This window comes from Juglans microcarpa x Juglans regia, chromosome 6D (assembly GCF_004785595.1).
Source record: "Juglans microcarpa x Juglans regia isolate MS1-56 chromosome 6D, Jm3101_v1.0, whole genome shotgun sequence".
In the NCBI taxonomy this organism is placed as follows: domain Eukaryota; kingdom Viridiplantae; phylum Streptophyta; class Magnoliopsida; order Fagales; family Juglandaceae; genus Juglans; species Juglans microcarpa x Juglans regia.
Genome location: NC_054604.1, coordinates 9,426,523 through 9,449,784, shown reverse-complemented (window position 1 = coordinate 9,449,784; position 23,262 = coordinate 9,426,523). Strand labels below are relative to the sequence as shown.

At 37.4% G+C, this 23,262-nt stretch overlaps 2 protein-coding genes, 1 non-coding gene and 1 pseudogene across 5 annotated transcripts; 2 read left to right on the top strand and 2 right to left on the bottom strand.

Annotated features, from left to right (window-relative positions):
• The first annotated feature begins 536 nt into the window (after positions 1-536).
• On the top strand, positions 537-12,812 carry LOC121235779 (squamosa promoter-binding-like protein 6). Of its 3 annotated transcripts, XM_041132184.1 has the most exons (5): positions 537-757; positions 1,023-1,969; positions 7,464-7,600; positions 10,316-11,156; positions 12,672-12,812. In XM_041132184.1, the coding sequence occupies exons 2-4, from the start codon at positions 1,302-1,304 to the stop codon at positions 11,137-11,139; spliced, it is 1,629 nt and encodes a 542-aa protein (XP_040988118.1). In that variant the 5' UTR covers positions 537-757; positions 1,023-1,301; the 3' UTR covers positions 11,140-11,156; positions 12,672-12,812. The 3 variants fall into 3 exon arrangements, with proteins under 3 accessions (XP_040988118.1, XP_040988117.1, XP_040988119.1); XM_041132183.1 differs by lacking the exon at positions 537-757 and having other exon boundaries at positions 820-1,969; XM_041132185.1 differs by lacking the exon at positions 537-757 and having other exon boundaries at positions 821-1,969; positions 10,325-11,156.
• LOC121236271 lies at positions 6,139-6,263 on the bottom strand (annotated as a pseudogene).
• A 912-nt stretch (positions 12,813-13,724) lies between the features above and the next one.
• On the top strand, positions 13,725-13,796 carry TRNAD-GUC. The gene has a single exon. It is a non-coding gene; the product is annotated as a tRNA-Asp (tRNA).
• A 6,201-nt stretch (positions 13,797-19,997) lies between these two features.
• Positions 19,998-22,762, bottom strand: LOC121234201 (probable UDP-arabinopyranose mutase 1). The gene is made up of 4 exons (XM_041130045.1): positions 22,359-22,762; positions 20,958-21,208; positions 20,708-20,876; positions 19,998-20,555 (listed from the first exon to the last, which is right to left on the bottom strand). Exons 1-4 carry the CDS (start codon positions 22,680-22,682, stop codon positions 20,214-20,216), a joined length of 1,086 nt encoding a protein of 361 aa, XP_040985979.1. The 5' UTR covers positions 22,683-22,762; the 3' UTR covers positions 19,998-20,213.
• Positions 22,763-23,262: the final 500 nt, after the last annotated feature.

Below are 23,262 nucleotides of genomic sequence, written 5' to 3'. Positions count from 1 at the left end.
ATTACAATTTTTTCAAGCTCCCAAATAAAATATAAAAAATAATACTACTTTTAAATTTTAAAACAAAGATAATATTAAAAATTATATTCAAATAATTTTTTAATTTTATAATATTTTTATTCAATATTTTCTCTCTCAATTCTCAAAATATAATAAAATATTTTAACTCAAATCATTTCACTATTATTTATAGATATGTCGAGATATTTAAGTAACTCTGTATCTAAAAAACAGTGCTTTTCATAAATTCATATTTTAAACTCTTTTTCTTTGATTATTTATTTAATTAACAAATTTAATAAATTATTTAAAATAAAGTAGTGTTATATATTATAATTTTATTTATAAGATTTATTTTATCATTTTTTTTTAATTTAATTTTATTATTTTAATATATCAATAACTAAAATTTGGGAAAGTAGTTTTTTTTATAAATTTTTTAAACTACATTTAGCAATTTTCTTTAAAATATATTCAGACAACGAAGATGACAAAACTAGATTACAGTAGAGTAGCAATGATTCTATGATGTGGGTAGGGACTGAGGAGACTTTCATACTTGCTCAAGAAGTTAAACAACTGTTCATGTTAGTTCACCGTCTCGCTCACTCAATCACCATCTCCCTCTAAAAATAGTAACCACATCATCTTCCATGGACTTTGGGACGCACTGATGTGAGTGATATCTCTCTCATTCACTTTGAGTCCTGTCTGCTTCAGCCCCACGTTACAATACCGCTATATCTACACTACATCGGTAAAGTAAACCCCTCTCTCTCTCTCTCCCCCCCCCCCCCCCCCCCCCCTTCTCTCTCTCTCTCTGTCATATCATTTATTATCTGACGGGTGTTCTTGCTTATTGTATTTGTTCTTTGTTTCTTCTGATTAAGTCCTTGCATTGAGAATTATTACCTGTTTCTTGATTGGATTCACGTGGTTTCAGACATTTTTGTACTGTTCAGTTACGTGGGTTCGGAATTTTTTATGAAGGGTTCTTTTTTTCAATCCAATTGGCTTATCAGGAATTGAGATTCCCATGATATGAAGCTTCAAGGAGAATTTTTGAGGTCTCTCTCTTTGTATATATAGGTTGGCTCTGTCGGTTGTGAACAGTTCTTTTCTGATTATCCAATGGTTACCAGTATCTAGTGCTTAGGCGCATTAGTGGATTTGGAGGTTAAAATTCAACTTGGTTTCTGGGCTGAAATGTCCTAAGAAAATTCTCTACTTTTTTGGTTGTTGTTGTGCATGAACTGTAGTGGGTTTGTGTGATCTCTTAAACTGTGACCCAGTTGCTTGATATGGAGCCTTGGAATTATGTTGGTGAAGGGAAGGGGCTTGAGCCTGATGGAATAGTTTTGCCTAGTAATTCGCCCTTGAGAAACAAGAAAACTTGGTTGGGTTTGGAATTCAGAACGCCATTTAGTTATGGCAACCAGTCAGTCTCTGGTCAGCAAGAAGCTGTTGAGAATCAAGGTTTTGAGGAATTGGGTTTTCCAGAGATAATTGGTAAACAGTTAGCCTACGATTCGTTTGGCGAAGTTCTGAGCGGTCACGTTGGGGGTGGAAGAGTTGTTAATCCAACCATGGCTATGTCAAATGCAATTGCAGAAGATGACTCCACTTCTAAGCTCTCAAGCTCTGTGGTGGATTCAAACAGTCGGGATTCGTCCTTCTTTGATTTGAAGCTTGGACGGCTTCCTGATCACAGAGATGCCTGTAATTCTAAATTTGCAAAAGGAATTCCGAACTTATCTTCGTCAGAGTCATCTGTACCTCCAGCGAAAAGAACACGGACATCATCAGGGTTACATTCGCAGACTGCATTCTGCCAAGTTTATGGTTGTAACAAGGATCTCAGCTCTTTTAAAGACTACAACAGGAAGCATAAAGTTTGTGAGGTCCACTCCAAGACTTCCAAAGTCATTGTGAATGGCATGGAACAGAGGTTTTGCCAACAGTGCAGCAGGTCAGTTATGTTTTTATTACCTTCACTTCAAATCCCGAACATGTAGGTACGCCCAAAGAATTTATTTTTTTATTTTTAATTTTCATGTCCTTTCGGCAGTCAGAAGGAGCCATTGAAGAACTTAAAGTTTGAGTTAGAATACCAAAATAAAATGAAGTCTGGCTCCAATTGAATACCAGTTACTTGAGTGTATTTATATATATATAGATGAGCACAAAGTAGTTCAAATTATGTTATCTAGATAGATACAACAATTCAAATATTTAAACATCTACTAACAAAACTAGATAACTAGATAACTATAGAACACTAACAGAATACTGATGAAATCTGCAGTGATTTACTAGATAACTACATCAACAACTAGGTAACCATCGTAACAAATTGATCTTGATGAGGTCCTGATATCTCGGAGCTGATATGTCTAACATCCCCCTTCAAGGTGATGGGAAGATCTCGAACCATCAGCTTGTCCCGAAGGAACAAAAATCTGGCTGAAGTGAGACCCTTCGTAAAAATGTCTGAAGGTTGAGCTGCTGTAGAGATGTAACCTGCTTGTATGTCTTTGTTAAAGATCTTCTCTCTGATAAAATGATAATCGACCTCAATATGTTTGGTACGTGCATGAAATACTGGATTAGAAGATAGAGCCAAAGCACCAAGATTATCTACCCATAGACATGGAGCACTAGTTAGTGGTATGTGCAGCTCCTTCAAGAGCATGCGAAGCCAATAGAGTTCAGCCACAGTGAATGCCATAGACCTGTATTCTGCTTCTGTGCTTGATCTTGCTACAACGGGTTGCTTCTTGGCTAACCAAGAAATAAGGCAGGGACCAAGATATATACAATAGCCAGATGTGGATTTCTTGTCATCAGGAGACCCTGCCCAATCAGAATTACAAAAACCATTAAGTTGCAGGGAGCCCTTGCTGAAGTTGAGACCAAACTGTAAGGTGCCCTTTAGATACCGTAACACTCTCTTAGCTGCTACTAGATGGTCAGTGGTTGGGCAATGTAAGAATTGACATAGTTGGTTCACACTGAAGGATAGATCAGGTCTGGTAAGTGTGAAATACTGTAAAGCTCCCACCAAAGTTCTATATTCAGTAGGATCATTGAGTGGATCCCCTGAAAATTTGGAAAGTTTGGAACCTAAGGTGCATGGTGTGGAAGCTGATTTAGCACCAGCCATCCTTGTGCGATTCAATAGATCAGTAGCATACTTTCCTTGATTGAGATGGAGACCTTCTGATGTTTTTGTGACTTGAATTCCCAGAAAATAAGAGAGGGAACCAAGATCTTTGACAGCAAACTCAGCACTAAGATGAGTAATAAGATGATCAATGGACGAGGAGGAATTACTTGCAATTATTATGTCATCAACATAAATAAGCACATAAACAGAAATGTGGTTCAAATGGAATGTAAAAAGAGATGTATCAACTGTGGAGCCATTGAACCCGAGAGCAAGTAAAGCTTGTGACAGTCTCAAGAACCAAGCTCTAGGAGCTTGTTTGAGTCCATAGATGGACTTATGTAATTTGCATACATGATCAGAGAGATGAGGATCCTCAAACCCTTTAGGTTGTTCCATGTAAACCTCCTCTTCAAGAAAACCATGTAAAAAGGCATTGGAGATGTCAAGTTGTTTGATAAACCAATCATGATGAACAGCTAATGCTAGTACCAATCGAATTGTGGCTGGTTTAATAACAGGACTAAATGTCTCATTAAAGTCCACCCCATCAATTTGATCAAATCCTTTAGCCACTAATCTGGCCTTGTAACGATCAATACTCCCATCTAATTTTTGTTTGAGCTTAAACACCCACTTATTCCTGACAACTTTCTTATGGCAAGGTCGTGGACACAAAGTCCATGTTTTGTTGGCTATGAGGGCATTATATTCAGCCTGCATAGCATCAAGCCAATGCTGGTTCTTCACTGCTTCCTTATAGGTTTGGGGTTCAGAAGGTAAGGTGATGGTAGAGAGAGCTTGGAGATGATATTTGGTGGAGTAGTAGAGATGGTAGTCTGGAAATTGTTTAGGTTTGGAGGAGTTGGTCATGGATCGTGTAATGATTTGAGTGGAGGAGGAGGCAGGCAGATTTATGGTGGTGAGAGGCGTGGAATTAGGTGAAGGAAGTGGGAGATCAGGTGAGGAGGAAACAGGTGGGGTTTCAGAGATAAGATCATTATGAAGAGCAGGTGGAGAAAGAGCAGGTTGTTTCTGATATGGGAGCATTATGTGGAGTAGGTGGGCTTGTGTCATTGGGAAAAATAAGTTCAGGTGAGATAGATGAGGGTGATGTATCAAAGGAAGAGGTTGTGACAGTGAATGTAGGAGGTGTAATAATAGGAAAAGAAGAAACTGAATTAGGAGGCAAGGGATTAGAGAAAGAACCTGATTGTGAGGCACTGACAGAGGAGGGAAAAATATCCTGCAAGGGTGAGGACACAGCAGCTGGAGCCCTTGTATCAGAAGCAGGAAAATTCAATTCATCAAAGATGACATGTCTGGAGATGTAGACTTTCTGAGAATTTAAATCCAAGCATCGATATCCCTTCTGATTTGAGCTATACCCGAGAAAGACACACTTGGTACTTCTAAAGGCTAATTTGTGGGTGTTGTAAGGTCTAAGCAAAGGGTAACATGTACAACCAAATGTCTTTAGGTAGGAGTAATCTGGTGGTTTGTTAAATAAGGTGAAGAATGGTGACTGATTGTTAAGGACAGGTGTAGGAAGCCTATTGATGACATATATGGCAGTGAGAAAAGCATCAACCCAGTAGCATGATGGAAGATGGGACTGAGCTACGAGTGATAAACCTGTCTCAGTAATATGCCTATGTTTTCTCTCTGAAATCCCATTTTGCTCAGAAGTATGAGGACAAGTGAGCTTATGTAAAATTCCATTGACAGAGAGGAAATTTTTGAAATTAGTAGAGAGGTATTCTCCACCATTGTCAGTCATAAGTTGTTTGATTTTTCCAAAAAATTGAGTTTCAACAAGTTGTTTAAACTGAAGAAAATAAGAGAATACATCAGATTTAAATTTCAAAGGAAACAACCAGGTAAATCTGGAAAAATCATCAATAAATATAACATAGAGTTTACATCCACTGAGAGAAGCAACTGGAGAGATCCAAACATCTGAGTGTATTAACTCAAGAGGATGTGTGGATCTGTTATTGGACTCGAAAAATGGAAGTTTGTGACTCTTAGCAACTTGACAAGACTCACACAGATTATTCTGTTTTACAGGACCAAAAATAGGAAGCAAAACTTCTCGAATGACCCTAGCAACTGTGGACTCAGAGGCATGAGCTAATCTTGAATGCCAGATGTTTATTGGAGCTTTGACACCTTGTAATGCAGTGAAAGAGGAAATATGAGTAGCTTTAGGATTAGATTTCTTGAGTTTCAGCTGCTTAAGATATATGGGATACAGTCCAGCTTCACTCTGCCCTTGAAGAAGTATTTCCTTGGTTTGTAGGTCCTTCACAAAGAAATGAGATGATGTGAGCTCAAAGTAACAATCATTGTCATTGCAAAATTTCTGGATGGATAAAAGATTAGAAGATGCATTAGGGCAATGTAAGATATTGTGTAAAAGAAACTTGTTTTTGGAGTTAAGGAGCATAGAAGAACCAGTGTTGGTGATGAGCAAGCCTCCTCCATTGCCCTCTGTGACCTGATCTTTGCCCTGATAAGGCTGTTGTTGTAGAGTCAAGTTGTCCAATTCAGAAGTAATGTGGTTGTTGGCACCACTGTCAAGATACCAAGGTTGTTCAACTTCTTGTGTGCCATGAGTGTGGGCAGCCATAGCTGCCAACTGAGCTGGTGGATGTCGACCTTGGTAAGTAAAGTCCATCCTGTGATAGCAATCAAGGGCTTGATGGTTATTTTTGCCACAGATTTGGCATGGTGGGAATTTGGTGGAGGTGAAAGGGCTGCTGGATGATGGTGGCTTTAGGGAGAAGTTGCTAGGATGTGAACTGGCAGGAGGTCGATTATAGTTGCAAGACTTGCCTTGCTGGGTGGGGTATTTGGATTTCTTGCCATGGGTAAACTTTGGTTTGTTTGTGAAGAAAGCAAACTGAGTGCCATCATTGGGAAGGGTCTTGTTTTGAGATTCAAGTAATTGCTCATAATTGAGCAATTCAGTTTGAAAATCATCAAATGAAATTGATTTGTCTCGAGTGGCAAAATCAAGAGATGTGATGAAAGGATTATAAATGGAATTAAGACCCCCGATGACATAGGAGATCAAGTCTTCCTCATCAACAGGTTTACCTGCTGCTGTGAGCTGGTTAGACCAGTTTTTGGCAAGGATCAAGTAATCAGAGCAGGTTTTAGTGCCCTGCTGCAATGTTTGAAGCTGTCTTTTGAGATGGGAAATGCGAGATCTGGACTGAGGAGCAAATCTGCTAGCCAATGTATTCCATACCATTTTAGATGTTGTCAATCCATACACTGTGGATAGGATCTTCTCACTGAGAGTGGCGTTTAACCAGGCCAAAATATATTGATCTTTCTTCTGCCAAACCAAGTAAATCTGGATTGAGATCAGAAGTAGATTTCCCAGTGGAATCAATAAGATATTGAGATGGACAGATTTCTGATCCATCAACAATGCTTAGTAAGTCATGGCTTCTAAGCACAGGAATGAATTGGGTAATCCAATTCAGATAATTGGTTCCATCTAGTTTGACAGAAACCAGAGAGGTAATGTTTGGGATAACAAAAGAGGGATTGGATGAGGCCATATTGGATCGAGTTGCGTGAGCAATTTAATGCTCTGATACCAAGTCAGAATACCAAAATAAAATGAAGTCTGGCTCCAATTGAATACCAGTTACTTGAGTGTATTCATATATATATAGATGAGTACAAAGTAGTTCAAATTATGTTATCTAGATAGATACAACAATTCAAATATTTAAACATCTACTAACAGAACTAGATAACTATAGAACACTAACAGAATACTGATGAAATCTGCAGTGATTTACTAGATAACTACATCAACAACTAGGTAACCATCGTAACAGATTGATCTTGATGAGGTCCTGATATCTCGAAGCTGATATGTCTAACAGTTTGTTCAACTGTATGTCGTTCCTTGCTTCTGAGTACTGGATTCCTTAAAATTGGATTCCCTCGCATTGCCTTTCACCATCTTGTATTTCGTATCATCTATTATCATCTAGTATTTCTTATTTATTTTGCATGAGAAGATATTAATTTGTCTATCGTATGCTCTCTGGTCCCAATAGTCATTGTTTTAAGTTACTGTGTCCTAAACTTGAGATTTTATGGAATAGATCTGTCTTTTTTTCTCCTGTTGATCACTTGTAATTTTTAACTCAGGACATGATTTTGGAGAAGTTAAACCAACATTTTTGAACATTTTAATTCTGTAAGCCATTACCTTGACTCATTTCTCTTGTAGTAATTCTTTTGCTGCTATGATATGCACACCATCCAGGTTTCATTTGTTGGCTGAATTTGATGATTGTAAGCGTAGCTGCCGTAAACGCCTTGCAGGCCATAATGAGAGACGCAGAAAGCCTCAAGTGGGTAGTCAATTCCGCCGGGATGGGAGATTGCTTCAATCATATGATGGTATTAAACTCTTCCCCCAACTCCTTCCAACCCAACCCCCCCCCCCCCCCCCCCCCCCCCCCCCCAAAACAAAATAAATTCTCTATACCTTGCGCTTAATTGGTCCCAAACCATAAGTTATTAACATGGCTTTACCACTCCTTTAGTTTTCTTCAGGGATGCTTTTTGTTGTCCACCATATGACTGAATTTCCTGTGCTTAATTAGAAAACTTGATATTACTCTTTGGTTTCTAATTTAAGGTCTTTGACTGCTTCCATTGTGTATGATTACTGTAGTGGAGTGCAGGATTTCATAATCTTTTGTTCTGTAATTCCTGATATGTTTTTGTACATAGGTTGAATCCATATGCACGATTGTTTGTTCAAACATTGTTGTTTGTTTCTGATTTTACTAGTCTCTTTAGATTATTTATATAACTTGACAAAATTTGTTAGTGTCTGTAGATTATTAATACCATTTATTTGAATTATGTTGTACTCTCAAAGGGAAAACTTAATGTGGATGAGTAAGCTCCTAGACCGGCCAAAAACTTGAATGGAATCGAAGTTTCTTGGCAGCTCCTTCTCTTAACCTCAAAATTGGTTGACAGGTTGTTGTTTCACTTAGCGGTGTAATTCTGACCCTGTTGGGTTGGAATACAGCCCTTCCAACATCCGGCCCAATAGATTTCAGAGTTGAAAATTTTCCGTCTGATTCTACCTGAAACCCACCAAATTCCAAGCAGGATTGGCTCCTAAAGTTTGGTGTGAAAGATCAGAAATTGCCATCAATGACAACCTTTTGTCTTCCAAACATCACAAATAGCACTAAAATTTAATTGGCACAAAACTTTCAAGATAGTTCCACACAAATCACAAACAGGCTGTGTTAAGAAACTTCCAATCTACAAGGGTTTGAGATCAGTGCATCACACCATCCGTAGCCGCTAGATCTAACCACGAGACTCCCTACAGCATTGAGATGTCTCTCCCTTCTCTCTCCATGTCGTTCATAGATCACTCACACTTAAAAACTGTTGTCTCTACTGCCTTCACGCTTGTCATGCGGATGGTCATGCCAAGTTCAACTACGGTGGTAGTGATGCCTTAGATTTTGTGGATGGTGTGGAAAAGTAGATGTTAGATCCTATATTGGGTCTATATTAGGTAGAATTGGGTTAAATAAACAACTGTAGGGAGCCCTAATATTGATTCGCCTTTTTGGGGAATTGCACATATGTGGTTAGTGCATTCTCTAGTGTGACAAATGCTTTGAAGTCACCTAGCTGCATCGTGTTGACGAGGACTTGAACAGTTAAGAGTAAGGGTCGTCATACCCTGATTTGTGTAGATTGTGAAGACCTTGCATAGTAAGTGTTATTCACATCTTAGGTGTATACCAGGTGGAACTAGGTGAGACAAGCAATTACAAGGGAATCCTAACAATGAATTATCTTTTAAGATATTGTGCATATAGACTACCATGTCATCAAATCGTAATATATCTATCTACAATTTCATTGATTGTCTCTTCAAATGACTTGAACATCCTCAAATGGCATCTGGGTGTTGCTAACTCAATTAATGATGTATCAAATTTACCTAATATCATCTGCATTGGAATCTACTTATCAAAAAATATCGACTGCATTGGAATCTAAAGATATGTGCCCTTATGCATCATCTGTACTTTGCCATTATCTGTCTAATGTGCCCTGTGCACCACACGGACCAAATGTTCCTGTGCTAGGTGTGCTAGGCATGTGCAACTAATCAGAAAAACTCACTACACATGCCATAAGCAGGTGTGTACTCCCATGCACGACTAGCCATGCTTGCCCCCAACAGTTTGACAAACCTCGTGCTAGGCTTGGTATCTAATTTGACCCATTTCCTACTCAGCCCCACCATTCCAGTTGACCATGTCGTCTCAACCTATTTCACACAATCCGACCTTTACAAACAATCCAACCTGACATGCGTGCTTGGATTGACTCGAACCAATCAGATTTTAAAATAAATGCATATCCTTTTGACACAAGCATATGTACAGTTATGCCACCACAGTCTGATGTCCAAATTTGGAAGATGTTAGAGGACTAAACTCTCTTTACTTCACCATTGCTTCACATGGCACACCTACTGTCTTACAGGTTATTTCTTATATAACTGGTCTTATAATACACAACATATAAAGTTAGTCATATAGATTTATCCTTTGAATTTTATAGGATGTGGATAAGGCCTCTTCACTAAATTATATTAACTCCTATGTTTTCCTTCTTCCAGACTATTTACATGCCTTTTATTTTAGATCTTATCAAATTCCATTTAAACTTACTTTTTATTTTATATCTTGTCGATTCTCTTCAAGCTCAGCTATTCATTATGCGTATCATATGTTAAGACTCCAAGTAACTGCATTAAATGGTCATCAGGCACTTTAATACAATAATTGGGGTATTTCCTATGTAAAAAGAAAGTTCCAATAGTTGGGGCATCTGTACTGTTCCAAACAATTTCCAGACCCCTGTAAGCTCTAGAATCTAGAGAACGCCTTCTGTTCTCAAATTTTTCTGGCTGTTGATTTTGGTTCCTTTCAATTGCTCATGAGAATGCCTTGTTTCTTACTGTAAATTTATTTCTTGTGAAGACCGATTCTTGAGTCTCCATTTTTACAGTTTGACTCTTTATTCTTAGAATTATGTTTGTAGTGTTTGTGTAACTCTCTGAAGGCCTTGTAGGTGGCAACAGATTTCAGGGAAGTTCTATATCAACGACTCCCTTTATTTGCCCAGAGATTCTCCCTAGTGACCTCTTGCATCCTGAGAAATATGGGCCACTGTCAACAAATGAGCATCTGCATTCAAAATTCCCCTTCCCTCGGGCTATTGAAAAGCAGTCCCCCACTTTTCATGAAAATGGAGCTAATACTGCAACCAGAAACATTTTTTCAGCAAATATAAGTCAATATACACATGATATAGGAGGCCCAACTTCTAGTTCGCATTCTCTTCTTCTCCAGAACACATCATTCGGAAGTGAAGAGTTCAATTTTTCTGATGCAGCATCAACCGCTCAAGGATTATCGAGAATTTTAGACTCCGGTTGTGCTCTCTCTCTTCTGTCATCTCATTCACAGAAGTCTTCAAGCCATTTGAATGGGATTCCCATGGCTTGTCCACTGATCATGCCAAGTTGCAATCCCCATGACAGCATGGGTCAAGTTTCTCAGAGATTCATAGGAATAAGTTCACAGCCTTCCTCAGGTGGAGTGTTGAATAAGTTCCCTTCGTCTGAAATTAATTCTGCAGAAGATAATTGCCTTTGTCCAATAATGCTATCTGATGGTAGTGGTGCTGTCAACTTTGGAATAGCAGATGGGACTTTTCAAGGGTCTGTTATTTTGAATTCCAACGATCGCCATTTCTGTGAAAATAGGCCTACCATTGACTTGCTTCAGCTGTCATCACAGCTCCAGCGAGTAGAGCATCAGAGGCAGTCCATGCAAATGAAACAGCAGGAAAGTGATGCTTTCTTCTGCCTCCGAATCACATAAACTCCTCAGCAAACAAGGTATATAAATATCTTCCTTGGAAATTTAATTTCGGTGCTTCTATATGACCTAGCAACTTAAGGGTTTCCTTAGAAATATACTTTAAATGATTTTCACTGTTCACCCAACATTATATATCCTTACATTGATAGAAGGTGGTTCTTGACCCTACCGCATTAAACCTTAATACATCTAACTAATGAAAGTCGTAACACTTTTTTTTTTTTTTTGAGAGAATGAAAGTCGTAACACTGCATTTAAGCCTAACCTTGATAAACATAAGAATAAGCACATAATTTGAACTGTAAACGGAATGATTATATTGGTTCAAGAAGATGGCTTTACTTTCAGGTATGTTAAGATATAAAATAAATAATAAAATCTACATCTTCTTATCAGTTTAAAATTTTGGAACAAGTGGTGATTTCTAGGGGTAAAAAAAAAACCGGTGAGCCGGACTGAACTAGTTGGTCCAGTATCGGTTTCATTTTTCTCAAAACCGGTTGAAAGCGGCCCAGTTCCGGTTTTCTTTTTTCTAAAAGCGGACCGAACCGGTTGATATTTATATATTAATTTTTAATATTATATAAAATATTTTTAATATGATTTTTTGTATTATATATAATTTTTATATATTAGATAATTATATATAAAATAATTTTATATTATATGTTAAATTGCTAATTAATATAACATGAAGTTTTAAAATCATACTATTCATGTATAATAGTAATCTAATAACATAAAATTAATATAATGTTTGATATAACATAAAATTAATCTAACATAAAATTGTAATCTTAAACATAAACATTTGATCATTAAGTTAGACACTAACATATTATCACAAGCATATTATCACTAACAGTACTATATCACTATATTATACTATTATATATATATATATATAGTAATACTAATACTATTAGTAATCCTTTATATATAAATAACTATATAAATCACTATAGTAATAATACTTATACTATATCACTATAGTATAGTTATACTAATTATATAATCCACTAATACTATACTAAAACCGAAAAAACCGGACCAGAACCAGTAAAACCGGAAGTACCGATTTAAAAATATAATCGGTGCGGTATCGGTTCTTCAAATCTCAAAACCGGTGTGTACTAGTTCGGTTATAAAATATGTCCAAAACCGGATCGAACCGGACCGATCACACTCTTAGTGATTTCACATGGTATTAAAGTAGAGATTCTTAGTTTGAATTTGACTCTACACTCTACTCCATTTAATTAAATATTCCACATGTTGGGCCACCCATTGAGGGGGACTAGTCTAGCCCACGAGTGAGGGAGAGAGTTAAGATATAAAGTAAATAATAAAATCTACCTCTTCCCATCAGTTTAAGTTTTTAGGATAACTGGTGATTTGCCGATGAAAGTATACCACGTAGGAAGGAAGCCACTATGTCACTTCCAAACTGTATTTGTTAAACTATATCGTGTTGCTTTTAGATTTATGAGAATCACAAAGTATCTCATAATTTTGTTGTGCTTTTCTTTCAGATTATACAACCTGTGATATACCCCATCAGAATGATGATTATGTATAATACCAAGCGAAGGGTTTTAGTATTCAATTGAAAAAGCAGATCTCACTGTAATGCAATGGGAACTGCACTAGCCAGAAATTTCACCAGTCTACAATATGGATAAGTTGCATTTATGCCACACAACAAGGGACAGCAGAATGACTACGGTTGACTTTGTTGGCTTCCTAAAATGTATTGTCTTTTGGAGATGGAAGTGAAGGTTTAAAGACTAAACTCTTTTGCCTCTGGACATTCTTTTGGCAACAGACTAGTGAAAAGATAAGCGTTGAGGCGATGATCATAGCTCGTCGCAGAGTCGTTGTTGTGTTTGTAAACATCATAATTAATGTTACTAATTTATAAGTCATAACTATGAGACAATTTCTTTCTACATTCACATAATCTCTCAGCCATTGAAGGTAGCTACCTTTGCATCCTTCATCGATATCGTGCTTGAAAGCACCATTAGTCAACCACATTAATAAAAGATACCAAAGATGTTAGAAGATGATGCTCTCGAATTCACAAATGAATAGTATTTATGTGGTTTGAAGGTTTCAAAGGCAATACATAACATTAATTTGAAGAACATTGATCGAAAAATTATTTTTATTTTTCTTTAAAGAACCTTAACTAGATTATGAAAACCTCTTATAACTCTTCAAAGATGATAACAAGTTTAAAATAGTAGGAAAATTAAGGAAAAAAATCCCACTTTCTTATTGGTAGATTCAAGACCTGAGCTTAGTTCAGCGGAAAAATATTTAACCATTTATTATAAGCTAGACGTAAACGCCTTTCAAATAATATTTTTAAAAGATGAATGTTATATATCAGTCATTATTCACCTTCACACTCTATGACAGTTGTTTTTTTTTTTATAGGGTGTGGGATGTGGGATAGAATAGTGGCTGATGAGAAGAATTTTTCTTCTTAAAAACAAGTAAATATATAAGAAGAAAAGAAAATAGAAGCCTAGCCCTTTTTGTATTAATATATTAACGTTTCCATGCATTGTTCAAAAAATGTCGTTGTAGTATAGTGGTAAGTATTCCCGCCTGTCACGCGGGTGACCCGGGTTCGATCCCCGGCAACGGCGTTTCTTTTGTTAACCTTTTATTTTTTTATCTTTTATCCGATGGTTTAGGACTCTTCTCAGTGGTTTCCTTGAAAAGAGGTTTTCAAAGTATCCATATAATTTAATTTAGCTCTTTGCCATTGCATTAATGGGTTTTAAATTTAAATCGATAGTACTTGACATCCTCGTCAAGTTGGTAACCTTGTTTCTGGTATCTTGGTAACCTTTCCATTCAGGTCCTGCCATGGACTCTAAATGATATCTGCAAAAGCCAAAACATACCTATTTAATATTTCCACATCCAGCCTCATGATCAATGGATTAGCTTTATACTTTCACTTGTGTGTGTGTGTGACCCTCCGACACCAACATGGCTATAACGAGCAAGTTATCTGCATCAAAGGTTTGTCTTAATTGTTGTTACTCATACCTCCTATCCATTACTGAGAGAGATTTTGGGTAACGAGACAAGAAATTTGTGAATAATAATGAAATGGTTTGAGTTAAGATGTTTTATTAGATTTTGAGAAATGATAGAAAAAAAAGTTGAATAAAAATACTATACAGTTAACATATTATTTTTGTTTTGTGGATTTGAAAAGTTAAATTGTTTTTTGTGTTTTGTTTGAAAGTTTGAAGAAATTATAATAATTGGATAATGATTATATGAAAAAGTTAAAAATTTAAAATTGAAAAGTATTGTGTTTGGAAAGGAAATGAGATGAAAAATTTTGAGATGAGTCGAAACAATCTATATTAATTTTGTGAGTAAAGCTACTGAATATATGTATATAGGAAATTAAAAGCCAGATGTCTCACAATATTGTTTGTTCTAACAACTTTTAGCTAAGCAGGAGTACTGTTACATATGTGCTGGATTCTGCAGGCTATGAAGCCAACTTCTACTGAACTCAAATGGCTTTTAACTTCTTTTTCTTTCTCAAATTTGGTTCAAATGATGGAAATTGAAAAAGCTATCGACCATGCATGCCACCCTGGGTTTGGATATAAAGATGGCATCAACTCATCTCATCTAATTATTATAATTTTCTTAAATTCACACATAAAATATAATAAACAATTCAATTTTTTAAAATTTCAAAATAATAATAATATTCTAATAATATTTTATTTAACTTTTAACTTTCATCTTAGCTCGTCTCATCTCAACTTACTATCCAAATCTCAATTCATTTTTTTTTTTTTTCTTTTAGGTGATGGAGGTAGTTTTGAGATACTTATGCAGATGACTAGGCTTGAAAGAAGCAAACCCACAAAAACTGTTTTGTCTGCATAAATTTATTCATATATTTATGCACCTTTGGGCTCTCCATCATGGGCATCTTTCAAATGGTGTTTTTTCTATTGATAATTACTCCTTTGTCCTCTCTTTTTGGCATTGTGCTTTACTTCCAAATGTTGTCACGGACCCCATAGGAGCCAGCGCTTTCAGCAGCTAACATGCTAATCATACGCTGCAATTCAATAATACTGTTGATGTATAACCCTTACAAAATATAGTATTCTTCTTCTTCACTTCTCAAGTTTTCTAGTTATATATTCCTCGATCGAAAGAAAAAAGAAAACACAGTTGCATCCCAAGTGTACATTTTATTCTTGTAAACAACCCAAAAGAAAGAGAGAGATATCTGGCATCCAACTGTATCTGCCGGATGATGCTTGTAAATAATGTTTCTCTAACCTACAACAGTTTTGATCTGACAAAAACAAAGAAGAAAACAAGGAAGAGAAAGATAGAAACAGCCTAACATGGAAGTTGGGGAGCACATGGTGACATGCACTTGAAAACACAAGACATGACTTGTGATTATCATCAATGCATGACAAGAAGACACTTGGAAAGATTTCAAAAAAAAAACATTTGGAAAAGTCTGTCATTGTCGATGAAATTACTGTCAAATTCTGTTCAATATTTGTTTATTTAAAATGTCATACAAAAGTGCTATAACACTCCTATCGATCTACAATATAAAAGCGAGTTTAGGGATTAGGGTGTAGGAACTCATGTGATAATTTGGATCAAAATGCCCCTCTATAGATCCCCGGTTAGAGTGAAAATGCCCCTGCTACATATCCGAACATACTAAAATACTCTATCAAATTAGAAAAGAACACCCTTGTTGGTATCTTCCATATGAGAACCATCAAGATCAAACCCATGGTGCTATAGTTAATATTGTCGTCGTTATATGAACCAGGGTCAGTACAATCAAACCAAACCAAACCAAACCAACAACAGCGTCGTGGATCTCTAGTGCAGAATCCTACAACAATGCAGCGCCGTGTGTCGATATCAATTTACTGATAGATCCACAACACCTCCATGGGTCTAACTCTACCCAATGATAGACCACGAATAGACCCACGACACCTCTGTCGGTCTAGATCGACCAAGGGATGAACCATGGTGCTGTCATACGGCCAAATCGACCATGGCGCAAACCACAATAGAGATGGATGATCGTGTCAACATGATCTGATATGAACTTAATTGGATATTGGTACAATTTACATGCTTGAGAGTCGAGCTCCCATGTAATCCAAGTAATTTGATTGGGCACGATTCCCGAGCATGTAATGCGAGCAAAGTGCTCGCCTCACTGGTGCGATATCACTTCATTTATTTGCTTGAATGCTCACCTCTGAGAGGAGCATGTTTGGGGGCGAGTTCAATTTTGGGTTGACTTGGTTCGAGCAATTTTGCTCACCCCAACTACAAGCACTTTTACTCGGTTTGGTTGAGCAATCTTTACTTGCCATAACCAACGTCGAGCAATCTTTACTCGGTTTGGTCGAGCAATCAAAAGTGCCATAAGAGGGCAATAGGCACTTTTGATCAACGTCGTCTTTGTCTGACCCAAGCACCTAGCCCTTGACCAATCGGGCAAGCACTGTTCTCTACTCTGGTGTTGCTATAACCAGAGTTTGAGCACTCCATACTCTTCGAAGGTGCGAGCTATCTCCCCGAGGTCGGTATGTTGTTCCTCACTCCGGGGTTCATGCCCTCTTTGTTGTCCCTTGGCTAAGCAATGATGCTCACACTTGGGTGCAAGCACTCTTTCTTCGCTTGCAGTGCGAGTTGTTATTGCTTGCCCCGAAGTGCATTACTTGCCTCCTCGGGGTCTGAGATATGAAGCTTACCAAAATCCCATAAAATGGGACCTAAAGACAATAACTATTGGATCCCCAAAACCACATCACAGCCACCCAGGTCCAAAGTTAGCAACTCAGTTTCGAAAGTTGTGCCTTGAACATGTAAAGCCACCCCCTCACATCTGCCCACACTATGGATCATGTCACCATTTGCAATCCTGACTTGCATAGGGACAGAATCTTGAATCAGCAAACCACATTTCTTTGCCACTATAGTATCCACAAAGTTGTGGGTACTGCCAGTATCTATCAAAATGGTGACCCTTCGCTTCTTTAACTGACCAAAAACCCTCATGGTTTTTAAGCTAGGTGTTCCCAGCATTGCCTGCACAGAGATGGAAGCAACTGTGGCCATATCCTGCATATCTTTATCAGCTATGGTTAAAGGTTGGTCAGAATCTTCCTCTGGATCCAATGGCTCTAATTGAGACAGATCCATGCTCTCCAATATATACAATCTTGGCTTATAACATTTATGGTCTTGTTGCCATTTGTCATCACAAAAGAAGCAAAGCCCATTTTTCCTTCGATCTTGCATCTGAGTGTTTGATAACCTTTGATAGGAAAGTTTAGGGGCAAACTGCACCTTGGAATGAATTGGAGGACGCCCCAAAATGGAAGGAGTCTGAGTTGGCCTCTATGCCTGAACTGCTGAGTCAAAGGAGTTGTTTCTCCATGGTCTTCTTGTACTCAGAACATATTGCTCCTGAATCTTGGCAAGCCCAAAGGCATCATTCAAACGTTTGGGACTTAACATCCTCACAGACAGCCTTACTTCATCCTTTAAGCCACTTAAAAATTAGCTCAATTTATTCTTTTTGCCTCCCACTCTATTTGAGATTAACTCAAATTCTGTTTTGTAAGCTGTGACAGATCCCACTTGCTTCAACCTTGTAAGAGATTCCATTGGATCATCATAAAGAAATGAGTCAAACCTTGAATTGCTTGGGTCAAATCCTCCCAAGAATGAAATAGTCCTGCTTCACTGGCATCTTGAAACCATACCAATGCTTCATCATCCATATGGAAAGAGGCAATAAAGATCCTTAGCCTTGTGGCACTTGGTGGTATAGGAAATATTGATTAGCCCTATACACCCAAGTCGAAGGTTCCTTACCAAAAAATCTTGGAAACTCAATCTTGATCCCCCTTAGAATGGTTTTGTCAACTGGTTCTCGAAAGGGTGCCTCATCCCTACTATCGTGTGTGTCATTGTTCCTGTCAAAAGTTGGCATGCCATTCACATTCCTTGCAGCCTCCTCATGATCGACTGAACCATTGAGGGAAATTTTTGAAATCTATTGTAAAATTTTGGTAAACCATTTATCTTGGTGCTCTCGGTCAAGTCTTGTCGTTTCTTGCTGTTGAACCAAGACAGTAATGGTGTCCTCGATTTTTTTTTTGTTGACGATCATGCTGTTGTCGAAGCTGGTTCAATGAATCAACCACTTAAGCATAAGAACGTGTGCCTTCTGCCATGTCTCTGGATACCAAATGTAATGGACCCAATTTATCAACCAAACTTGTGGAGGGAAAGAAGTAAGAAGATAAAGAAGATGATGTAAAGAGTAAGGAAGAAGGAGAGAGAGATTGAGAGAGAGAGTTTTCTGTATGAATAATATTTTGTAATTCCTTCTGCATTGAATATGCTTTTATAGTTACAGAATGTATAGCACAACATCATTTTACAATTATATCAAAACACACGTTTCACTTATTCACTTATGAACTAAACAACCATGTCGCACTTACTACTTCTATTTACTTACAAACGACACTTGCAATAGAATGCTAACAGAATTAACTAGCAGCTTGTCCATCATTCATTGCCTTCATGTTGTGGTCTCTTCCATCATCTGAGTATTGCAGTCCATTATAGTCTTTGATTGAGAACCCAAAGAGGAGCATTATTGATCGCCTAGGAAAGGAGCGCTTCTCTTGCCCCAATGTGTCGACCACTTGGTGCTCGTCTCCAGGGCGACCACTTATTGCTCACCTCAAGCTGTGAGCATTCTTTGCTTGTCCCTAGAATAAGCATCTGACTCACCGAGTGGTTAGCTATTGACACTCACCCTAGTGTTAGAGCACGTTACTAGGTATGAGATTATGTTGCTCACCTCCGGAGTGCAAGATGTTGTTATTCGCTTCCATGGTGCGAAAATTGTTACTCGCCCATGTGGATGGCGAGCACTTTCTTGGGGTGAGAGCTCTTCTACTCGCCCTCCAATGTTGGCACAATCTTTGCTTGCTCCATTTTTCCCTCTCTAGAGTGACAAGAAATTCCACTCACCCTTGAGGTCGAGACGTCTTTGCTCGGCCCATGGGTACAAGCACTCTTTGCTCATTCTGGTGTGTGAGCACTCTTTGTTGTTATAAGTTGCCCGAGCATGTAATGCGAGCAATGTGCTCAGCCCCGCATTTGAGATGTTGTTGCTTGGTTGTGGCGGTGAGCACTTTTGAGTGGCCTTAGATAATTTTTCTTGGCCAAGGGTGCAAGCACTTCTTTAACCGTTTCACTCACCCTGTGAGGACTTTTGATCAAACCAAGCAAAGTCCTCGCCCTCGAATAGTTTTGAATTTTGTTCCATTCCGGTGTAGTACCTAGTACACTATACATTCTCATTCTGTTTCGTACCAAATTCCGGCCCACTCCGACCCATTTCAGCCAATTCTAGATTACATTCCGTTCCGAATTGTTTTAATTGCAATTTTGTAATTTTTTTCAGCTAGGATGACATTTTTGTAAATTTCAAATCTAAAAGAGATTTATATTTTATATTTTTTGTAACTTTAAATATGTCTCCTCATGTCATATATCAGTTTGTGAAATTATTTTTATAAAATCTCTTTATAGCTATAACGTTCTATTAGATAATACTACCTTGTGAAGACCCATTTACCATCATCTTAATTGGAACTACTCCTTTGCAAAGGAAATTTCAGGCAATATATTGATTCATAGTAAGATGTTAAGTTTTGTCACCTCCACAATTAAAAATCCAATCCACAAAATAATTAACATAAACCAACCAAATTTGAAGCTAAACATTTCCGAAGACTATAATCTCAATTTCTCTCAAATAAATAACTGATTCAATCAGTAATAATACAAAATCCATAATCTTTTATTGTTCTAAGGTCATATTCTGATATGCTGAATAGAAGTATCCTCTGCCCAGCTAAATAAATACTATCTGGAATGCAAAAAGCTTGGATAAGATAGAAGCCCAGGGTAATCAAAAGGGATGAGTCTCAATCAAAAATCTATTTTGCAGGACCATTAGTTGCATCAGCAGATTGTCCTCCAGATGAGTTCTGCTCATCCCATGCTTCAATCCATGTGACCATGGCATCAGCCAGCTTGTTAAAGTATTCATCCACCTTACCAAGTTTAGCCTTGACTTGCTTGGAGATTTCAATGTAGCATTTCTGCACAGTGGTGCAATCCTTTGAAAGGGTAACAGATTGGAAGAATGGAATCAGCTCTTCTTGCCAGTAGATTCCTTTGTATTCCTTCTTAAGGTTCACAAAAGGGTTGCTTGCTTTGCTGTGCCAAATATAAGGTAGACCAGTCTTGACTCCATATCCTAAATGATCGCATATAACCTACACATCATTAAATCAACTTGTTTTGAGCAGCTGAGCGTAAGGAAGAGTGAAGCTCCAATGGCAAAGAAGAACATTCAAAAAGCATAATATATGAACAAGGATGGAATCAATGAAGATAGAGGCAATATTAATAAAAGGTACATAGATACCTTCATGCACCAGCCAGCCCACATATCATCGTAGCGACCGATTGGCTGGCCATCACCCATGAGTCCGAAGTACATTGCAGGGCCAATCAACTCGCGATTGAATGCCAGATTCATACCACACATGGGGAATAGGGTTCCCTTTGGTATTGTCATGACTGCATCCACATACCTAACAAAGAAAGGCTTCAGATAAAGAGTTCTGTGAACAGGCAACACATATATTTCTTAATGCGAAAAGGATCTTTTATACCTCGTGTTTCTCTCAAGTGGCTTGACAAGCTGGGTTGGAGCATCATAATCTGGGATGTTAAGCCAGAGACCGTGTGAAACAGCTGTTGGGGCACCTTCACGGAGACTAAATGGATATCCCCGGACAAAATCGGCACCTTCTCTGTATGGGTCATACAGGGTGTTGAAGAAAAATGGTGTTGATGGAGTCAGAAGGTTCTTTATGTGCTGCTCAAGTGCATTAATGTCCTTGCCAGATGGGTTTTTAGCAACCTGAAAATCATACAGAATTTAAGCTCGAGAACCAAGTGATGTCGAATGAAACTGGAAAACAATAGAATCATAATAACCTAGAATAATAAACAAACATTGTAGCTTCTAGGATAACAAGGAACAAATCTAAAACACACTGTGATTGCAAATCCATGGATAACATGCAACAAAGATCTCAATAGGTAATGCCTACTGGAAAGATTCAAAATTTGAGCCCCAAGTAGACAGAAAAATGTTGCATCAAGTAAAAAACGGGTGGATATAAAGTAGATCCGGAGGCAGTTAGAAGACAAACAAACACTATCTCAAATTCGCTACATCTCATTCACGGTTCAACTTAAATCAAACAATCTAAAATGATTAAATTAGAAAGTAATTCTAATAGAAAGAAACGAATATATAATAGATAGTAAGGAACAAACGATCTAGAAAGGTGTTTGGACGAAACATAACTTGTAGAATGTCATTAACGATCTAGAACTCTTTTTAACAAACAGATCCGTCAATATCACTACTAGAAAATACGAAACAATAGATCAGAAAAAAAAACTTTTGTTTTTTCATAAGTAGAGAGGAACTCCTTTAAAAAATTGGCGTATGCCGCTATTTGCGGACATTCATTCTCGATCCGGCACCGCACGAAAATAAAATTAAAAAGCAATAAATAAATAAAAAGAAAAAGAAAAAGATGAAAATACGAAACAATAAAGGCCGCCTTGATCCTGTCACAAGATATTTCATCATAGGTATGTAATCAAAATCAAAATACAACAAAAGGTAAATCTCATTTCAGACTGTGGCAGATTTATAGTCCACCCCCTAGCGGATCCGTACCCCCCAACCAAAATAAATATCAATTATATCTTGTACCTCATGTAATTAAGGCAGGAGAAACATCACCACCAAACCCAAACCGAGCAAACACTCAATTATTGTCAAAACCCATAACCAATCCACTGGTCAAATCATAATTCAACTTTTCAGAACAGGGCCAAAACCCAAAAATTCAACCAATATATTCAGAAGAAGATCCAAACTTCCCATCCCTAAGATCCGAAACCCACATCCAAAACACTCCCAAAAGAAAAAATCATCACAGAAATTAAAATTCGAACAAAAAAGAAAAAGAAAAACCAAAACAAATACTTACAAAGCAATCATCATCGATGGTATAGATGTACTTCTTCTTGGAGACCATGTAACCGAAGCAACGGCAGGCGGAGTCCTTGAAAGAAATGCATGATGCTTTTGGACCCAGGATCTTGTTGATATCGTTGCGGTTGTAGAGCTCGTAGTCGAAGCCTTCGGGGACCTTGATGGTCTTCGACGGGTCACCGTCCTGGACTATGATCAGGTGGTACTGCTCGAAGAACGGCCTCCACATCTCGAGGAAGTCCAGGTTCCGAATCGTGGGGATCACGATGTCGAGCTCATCCTTCAGTAGAGGCGTCGGAGAAACCTTCGATCCAGCCATCGTCAAAGGGAGGAGAGTTGAAAATTGAAATGGGGAGAGAGGGAGAGAGAGAGAGAGGGTTTTGAAAATTGAAAGACAAAGGTATTGCATTTACGGTTTAAATAAGGAAAATTTGAGAACCTGTGGTGCGTGCGTTTCACGTGCTCTTTGTGTGGAAACTGAAGAAAAATCCGTTAAAGCAGCAGAGGAGTGAAAACTTTTACTGTTAATAAAGAATATGTGTAAAATAATGTAAATAATCGTAAAAAAACAGTTAGGTTTGTTTGCATCTTAAATTTATCTCAATTTTAATTTATTATTATAATTTTTTTAAATTTCAATATAAAATATAATAAATAATTTAATTTTTTTAAATTTTAAAATGATAATAATATTAAAAATTAATATTTTAATAATATTTTATCATCTCAATTTAACTATAAAAAAATAATGAATAATTTTTGAATTAATAATAAATTATTTATAAATAATAACAAATAATCGTGAAGTTATATGTTACCAAACACAGCCTGGCTAGGAAGGCATTTTGACTGACAGGCCTTTTGGGTCTATTCAAATTAAATTTATAATAAAAGGATAT